Source organism: Mizuhopecten yessoensis, unplaced genomic scaffold (genome assembly GCF_002113885.1).
Source record: "Mizuhopecten yessoensis strain PY_sf001 unplaced genomic scaffold, ASM211388v2 scaffold57, whole genome shotgun sequence".
Lineage (NCBI taxonomy): Eukaryota > Metazoa > Mollusca > Bivalvia > Pectinida > Pectinidae > Mizuhopecten > Mizuhopecten yessoensis.
In genome coordinates, this window is record NW_018403356.1 from 311,407 (window position 1) to 319,437 (window position 8,031).

Here is an 8,031-nt window from a genome sequence, read left to right on the forward strand (position 1 = left end):
TTGTGTAAATCTATGGTGTTTTAGTTATGTAAATCTCTGATGTGTTGTGTAAATCTATGGTGTTTTAGTTATGTAAATCTCTGTGTTGTGTAAATCTATGGTGTTTTAGTTATGTAAATCTCTGTGTTGTGTAAATCTATGGTGTTTTAGTTATGTAAATCTATGGTGTTTTAGTTATGTAAATCTCTGATTTCTTATGTAAATTTGTTGTGTTTTAGTTATGTAAATCTCTGATGTGTTGTGTAATTCTATGGTGTTTTAGTTATGTAAATCTCTGATGTCCTGTGTAAATCTATGATTTTTAGTCGTGCCAGTTGAGCTAAAATTATGTATGCAACACTATGTCATAATAAGAGGTTCTTGCATTTAAACTTTTGCAATGGTAGGTAACCTTGTTTATGCTCTGACTGGTGGAATAACAGACTGACAGTGCCCAGTAGTACTGGTGTGGGGGACTAATAAATGGTGACTGTAAGTTCTTTTTATAACTTGTATCATCACAAACTAATAGGCAGCCAGTCAACACAAATAAAAGCAAGTGCCGATCTGTCACTCACATATTGGTTATCGTGACCCAAAAACGTGTGCATTTAACCACCACACTTTCAAACCTTATCGTAACCATATTTGGTCTGGTCAGTAACAGAAATAAGCTTTCTAGATATTGTTTCCCAAGTATACTTTCAGAAAACAATCAAGATGATGGCTGAATACAGGTAGATACAGTCAAATACAGGAAACAGGGCCCTCTATCAGGAGATGTTCTGAACTTAACATGTGTAAGGTTTACACTGGGACATGGCTGGTGGAACTTGACATGTGTAAGGTTTACACTGGGATATGGCTGGTGGAACGTAACATGTGTAAGGTTTACGCTGGGATATGGCTGGTGGAACGTAACATGTGTAAGGTTTACACTGGGATATGTCTGGTGGAACGTAACATGTGTAAGGTTTACGCTGGGATATGGCTGGTGGAAGGTAACATGAGTAAGGTTTTACACTGAGATATGGCTGGTGGAACGTAACATGTGTAAGGTTTTACACTGGGATATGGCTGGTGGAACTTGACATGTGTAAGGTTTTACACTGAGATATGGCTGGTGGAACGTAACGTGTGTAAGGTTTACACTGGGATATGGCTGGTGGAACTTAACATGTGTAAGGTTTTACACTGGGATATGGATGGTGGAACTTGACATGTGTAAGGTTTTACACTGGGATATGGCTGGTTGAACTTGACATGTGTAAGGTTTTACACTGAGATATGGCTGGTGAAACTTATCATGTGTAAGGCTTACACTGGGATATGGCTGGTTGAACTTAACATGTGTAAGGTTTACACTGGGATATGGATGGTGGAACTTATCATGTGTAAGGTTTACACTGGGATATGGATGGTGGAACGTAACATATGTAAGGCTTACACTGGGACATGGCTGGTGGAACTTGACATGTGTAAGGTTTACACTGGGATATGGCTGGTGGAACTTAACATGTGTAAGGTTTACACTGGGATATGGCTGGTGGAGTCTTAGTTATGTCACTTTCTGATGTCTTGCTAATACATCTATGAAGTCTTCTACAAATCGATCTTGTGGCAAATTACCTCATTTGTCTATTAAGAAATGGCAGATCAGTAAATGATCCTCATTTTCCCAACCTCAACAGATTCAGTCCAACAAATGATACAACACTAAACAGACCTACCTGTACCAACGTCCAGTTCCACAGTCTTCCCATCCAGCTGGGCCATGATACCCTTGTTGTCTACCCTCTGAGCCCAGCGACCTTTTGGCAGGTTTGAACTTTGGTCCTCTCCACTCTTGCCGTCTTTGGATTTATCTCCCTTTAAAATATATTTTTATTATTAAAATATTACTCTTGATTGCTGCCTTTTTTCTATATGAGCTATATGGTAGTATCACCAACTACACATACCCTGAAATGCATAACAATGTTATTTAGTTTGATTAACTTCCTACTTTAACAGATATTAGATAACTTTGAAGCATTTTCTTTTTGGTAACTGTCAATTTCACGAGTTTGTTTGTTAACAATGTAACAATTTTGTTTGTGTACTTTTTAAGGTGTCGTTTTCTTTCAATTTCAATAAATAGGCATTAAATGAGCAATACAGTACCTTTGACTTAGCCCAGCTTGGAAGTTGTCCTACAGAAAACCTATAGTCCAGGGATGGTTTTTCTGGTGGACTGTCTGCCCTCACCTCCTCCATCTGGCGGGTTAACTCTGCTAGGATGCTTGTTGGTGTCTTAAACTCAACCTCCTTCTGTTTGGGGTTGTCAATGGTAACAGTCCTGTTCCTAGAGAAAACATTATTCAAAGTAAAAGTTTGATACAGCATTATATGTCTAAATTGTTAGATACACAATTAAAGGTGTAACTTAACTATGAGTAAAATAAACAACTTCTGAAACTGTCTACAGAAGTTTGTAGTTAACAAATTGTACATAGTCTCAACAATGTTTGCTTACATAGAATTTCCTAAGGCTTCCTCAGGTAACTGTCCAAGCTCTTCCAGTCGGTCCTGCATCTGTCTCGACATTTCTCCTGACAAACGCCACACAAATATACACCTACAACAAAGTGAGTATGCATTAAGTTATTGAAAAATTCAAATTTATTTTACCTGTGTGACTTTCAAAGTGGGTTGAGGTAATTTCTTTTAAGTTGATAGGCTGTTATCTTAATATGCTACACACCAAACATTACCATTCTAGCCTTCAAAACAAATAATATTAAGATCAAGTCCTTTGCCCCAGTGACCTTGAGGGTGGGAAACAGTTAAGTTTTCAAAGAAACCTAATGATCAAACATTATTACTCTGGACCTTATAAATCTTTAGGATAAGTTGCATTTTGTGCCTAGTGTGCTTATAAATGATATAGATACATGGATAAATACAACGACCCTGTTAGCCGAGACAGAGATGTCTGCATTACATAAATAGGAAACACCTACCCATTCCTTGAAACAGAGGATGCTTCAGGTTGTGTCTGTATTACATAAACAGGAAACACATACCTGTCCCCCGAGAGAGAGAGACAGGATGCTTCAGGTCATGTCTGTTTTACATAAACAGGAAACACATACCCGTCCCTGTCTGTATTACATAAACAGGAAACACATACCTGTCCCCCAAGAGAGAGAGACAGGATGCTTCAGGTCGTGTCTGCACTACATAAACAGGAAACACATACCCGTCCCCTGAGAGAGAGAGACGGGATGCTTCAGGTCATGTCTGTATTACATAAACAGGAAACACATCCCCGTCCCCCGAGAGAGAGACAGGATGCTTCAGGTCATGTCTGTATTACATAAACAGGAAACCCATACCCGTCCCCCGAGAGAGAGACAGGATGCCTCAGGTCATGTCTGTACTACATAAACAGGAAACATATACCCGTCCCCCGAGAGAGAGACAGGATGCCTCAGGTCATGTCTGTACTACATAAACAGGAAACATATACCCGTCCCCCGAGAGAGAGACAGGATGCTTCAGGTCATGTCTGTATTACATAAACAGGAAACACATACCCGTCCCCCGAGAGAGAGACGGGATGCTTCAGGTCATGTCTGTATTACATAAACGGGAAACACATACCCGTCCCCCGAGAGAGAGAGACAGGATGCTTCAGGTCATGTCTGTACTACATAAACAGGAAACACATACCTGTCCCCCAAGAGAGAGAGACAGGATGCTTCAGGTCGTGTCTGCACTACATAAACAGGAAACACATACCCGTCCCCTGAGAGAGAGAGACGGGATGCTTCAGGTCATGTCTGTATTACATAAACAGGAAACACATACCTGTCCCCCGAGAGAGAGAGAGACAGGATGCTTCAGGTCGTGTCTGTACTACATAAACAGGAAACACATACCTGTCCCCCGAGAGAGAGACAGGATGCTTCAGGTCGTGTCTGTACTACATAAACAGGAAACACATACCTGTCCCCCGAGAGAGAGACAGGATGCTTCAGGTCATGTCTGTATTACATAAACAGGAAACACATACCTGTCCCCCGAGAGAGAGACAGGATGCTTCAGGTCATGTCTGTTTTACATAAACAGGAAACACATACCCGTCCCTGTCTGTATTACATAAACAGGAAACACATACCCGTCCCCCCGAAAGAGAGAGAGACAGGATGCTTCAGGTCATGTCAGTATTACATTAATAAGAAACACATACCCATCCCCGGAGACAGAGATGAAGTGCTTCAGGTCATGAGTGAACTTGATGCCGGTGGCCAACTCTGAGTGTCCATACATGGTGGCCATCAACTCCCCAGTCCAGAAGTCCAGAATGCACAGGTTCTTGTCTGTACAACTAGTGGCAGCATATATCCCTGAGGGATCAAGCTGGACCTTGGTCAGTGTGCCATCATCTCCTAGGGAGCCCTTGTAGTGCTTCTTCTGTTTTGCTGTTTTGATGTTGTAGATTCTGACAGAAAAGTTTGTAACTTGTTTATTTCAGTAAAAAAATGCAACGTTCCATTATTACTTGGAGTTTAACATATGAAGTAACATAACAATGCAGTCATTATTCTGTTATCTTATATCACATATAACATAAGTAAAGGACTGATGTCTCGAAATTTTACACTTGTTGGATACAGAAAAACTCTAATACACGTCTGAGACGATTCATGTGACAATATGCTGTATTTTCTCCACTATTATTCATTTCTACAGCTATTTTATCCTATCATTATCTATCAACAAATGATCTCTCTGGAGGTCATGTATGGCTCCTGCTTAATGTAAGGTTCTGTAAATGGGCCCTGTTTGTTATGAGGTCCTGTGTCTAGGGCGAGTCTCATCTATGTACCTAATATTTCTGTCCTGGCAAGCTGTTGCCAAAAACTTCTGAGTAGGGTCGACTGCCATGTCGTACAGCGTGGTCTTGGCTACCAGGTGTTGGTTCAGTGAAAACTGGAAATCAGGACTCTGCAAGACAATTCATCAGATGTTTATGAGGGTAACAACTTATTAAATCAAAAACAAAGAAACTCCACAGAAAAAACATGTATAAACAAGCCCTTCACATTGATATGTCTCACCTGTTCCACGCTTTGACCATCAATGCACAGATCAGAGAAACTAACTTAAACGCAAAAACTTAAAGTTGATGGAGATGCTGACAAAGTCAATGGACCATGAAAGGAAGGCTGCATCCAGCATTTCATACATGAATTGATATGAACTACCTTCGATACATCTATGGTTCAAGTTTGGTTGGTCTAGGACTTATACTTTCAGTGAAACTAAATTAAACGCAAAAACTAAATGTTGACGCTGTAGTCAGAAAAGCAACACTAAGTCTCTCTTCCCCTACTTGGTGGCGGTGAGACAAACACACATCAGTTCATGTGAGCCTGTAAACCATGCTAGTACATACCAGTATCATCGTTTACCAGGCATGGTGCAATTATCATTATACAGGTAAAAAAGGACGCAAAAATAGTTCTTTTGAAACTGTTATCACAGTTAATGTGATTTATTACCCATTCAAATAAATATAGCTTAATTCTGGAAAGCTCTAAGGACAACATATGAAATATAGAAAATAACATAAGAAGTAAAAATTTATTATATTTCCCCAACAGCCCAATCTGATTAAAATCATGTTACATGGCTTCGTTAACTTCATACTATGCCTGAACATCTGAGTGTGCTGCGGTCAGGGTCACGTTCAGGTGACCTTTATATTTATAAATACTCATTAAATTTTGACCAATCAGAGACCCTCTTTCAAAAGGGCGCTCGGAGTTGTAACAAATATGGCGGACATTGATGAGAATGATGCGAAAGTTCTGAAGTTATTTGAGATTAATCGTCTGAAACCCGAACAGAAAAAGATATTCGAAGCTTTATTAGAGAAGAAAGACTGTATGGCGGGGGTGCCTACGCAATTATTACCCCATGGGCACATTTTTCTTGGCGTTGTAGAAACGTCAGTTCCCGCCGCCATATTTGTTTTGGTAAACTAATCTGTTCGATACCCCTCAGTTTTTATCTATAAACCATGAAATTCCGATTCGCTGGCAAAGCGCCTCTGATTGGTTCATCTAAAGGTCACTTGAACGTGACCCTGACCGCGGCACATTCAGATGTCCAGGCGGAGCCATGTAACAGAGGATTTTAATCAGATTGCCAACAGCCTAAGTAATCAGCTTTTCTGTGGTAAAGGGGAAACAACTCACATTGTCACTTAAGGTATTATATAAAGATTGACCTCAGATCACAATTAATGTTGCACTTTGTTCTACCAAAAGAATTTTGCTCAAGACATATTTTACAGGTTTTTTTCAACTATCCAGGATAATTAGTGGTTAGACGGAAAACTAATTAAGACTGCTTGAAATTTTGCAAGTTCCCATTAATCATGTCAACATAACCCCTTTGAACTATGATATGACCCCAAATTTAATATTCACTGGCCCGTACGACATACCATTTCCTTTTGCTAAATTATCTTTCACACAAACTAATCAACCACTTTAACAAGAGAAATGTTCTGGTTTAACGATAGATACAATTAACGCCTCAGCCAAACAACACTGACAATCTCATTACATGGCCAAAATTACCGCCCAACAACAGCAATCATCAAACTCACCATCTGAGCATTCCTGAACAACAGCGACTTATCCGCCCCACAACTAAGCATTTTGAGTTGGCTGTCTGTGTCGACAAACTTGACAGCAGTTACAGACGCAGAGTGGTCATTGAGGGTCTGAAGAAGTCCATATCTTTGTTCTGGGTCAAATACGTGAACAAGCCTGTCCCGACTGGTTGATGACAAGAGCTTAGGACCTAAAATTGCAAAGGCTACATATTGTAACTTAATATCTTCTATACACACATGAATACAAACACATTCAGGAATAGAGAAGACAGTTAAAAATGTTGTTGGTAGGTATTGTCACAAAAAATTTGGAATCCCATTAATCAGTTATTGAAGCCCTGCTGAACATGAATCCCATTAATCAGTTATTGAAGTCCTGCTGAACATGAAGCCCATTAATCAGTTATTGAAGTCCTGCTGAACATGAAGCCCATTAATCAGTTATTTAAGCCCTGCTGAACAGGAATCCCATTAATCAGACATTGAAGCCCTGCTGAACATGGATCCCATTAATCAGTTATTTAAGCCCTGCTGAACATGGATCCCATTAATCAGTCATTGAAGCTCTGCTGAACATGAATCGCATTAATCAGTCATTGAAGCTCTGCTGAACATGAATCCCATTAATCAGTCATTGAAGCCCTGCTGAACAATCAGCTATGCAGAAACAAAATCTATAACAGAACCATTGACAAGGGTCACTTGATAATTACATTCTTTTGTCATTAAAAAATATTTATTTCAAGTTACCAGTTTGACAAGCCACTCCTCATACTGACCTGTACTGACGTGTGAGTACTCGAGGCACAGGACCTCCCCATTGTGGGCCTCTATAGAGTGGATTTCCTGCATGGTCTGAAGGTCATGGATCCTGCAGAGAAATCACCAGCAAGTTCTTACTCTCTTAATCATAAATTAATATTTGGTAATTTATTAATTTGGTAAAAAACAATATACATAGTAAACATGTTGCAACTTTCAAGACAGATGGTCCCTTTGCACCATAAAAATAAAGCTGAAATTGTGAAAAAATTACATAAATATTCTTACCTCACACAATAGTATAAAATGCTACATGAGGTCAATAAATAGTTGTTAATATGCAGGATTTACTTTACTTAGCCTGTCATATGCTTCTAGGTACAAAGCCAGGTAGAGGACAAACAATCTATTTTCAAGGGCATTTCATTTTGTAGTAAAATCTTATACTATTAAAATGATGAGAATACTCAGCACAGCAGTTACATAAAGCCTGTGTAGTAAGACATTACTTTGGTCTGTGATGGGATTGGACTACTTACCTCACATTGCCAGTCTGGTCCCCTGATGCTAGACACTACTGTCTGTGATGGGATTGGGCTACTTACCTCACATTGCCA

The 8,031-nt window shown here is 39.7% G+C and overlaps 1 protein-coding gene across 3 annotated transcripts in view; it reads right to left on the bottom strand.

Annotated features, from left to right (window-relative positions):
• Nucleotides 1-8,031, bottom strand: part of LOC110450327 (mitogen-activated protein kinase-binding protein 1-like) — a 117,456-nt gene that overhangs the window by 48,636 nt on the left and 60,789 nt on the right. For all 3 annotated transcript variants that reach the window (XM_021497909.1, XM_021497997.1, XM_021497836.1), the window contains exons 14-20: nucleotides 7,432-7,523; nucleotides 6,644-6,840; nucleotides 4,853-4,971; nucleotides 4,214-4,465; nucleotides 2,495-2,596; nucleotides 2,143-2,323; nucleotides 1,710-1,848 (exon numbers count right to left, since the gene is read on the bottom strand). In XM_021497909.1, the coding sequence (XP_021353584.1) occupies nucleotides 1,710-1,848; nucleotides 2,143-2,323; nucleotides 2,495-2,596; nucleotides 4,214-4,465; nucleotides 4,853-4,971; nucleotides 6,644-6,840; nucleotides 7,432-7,523 (1,082 nt within the window). The remainder of the gene's footprint in view (nucleotides 1-1,709; nucleotides 1,849-2,142; nucleotides 2,324-2,494; nucleotides 2,597-4,213; nucleotides 4,466-4,852; nucleotides 4,972-6,643; nucleotides 6,841-7,431; nucleotides 7,524-8,031) is intronic.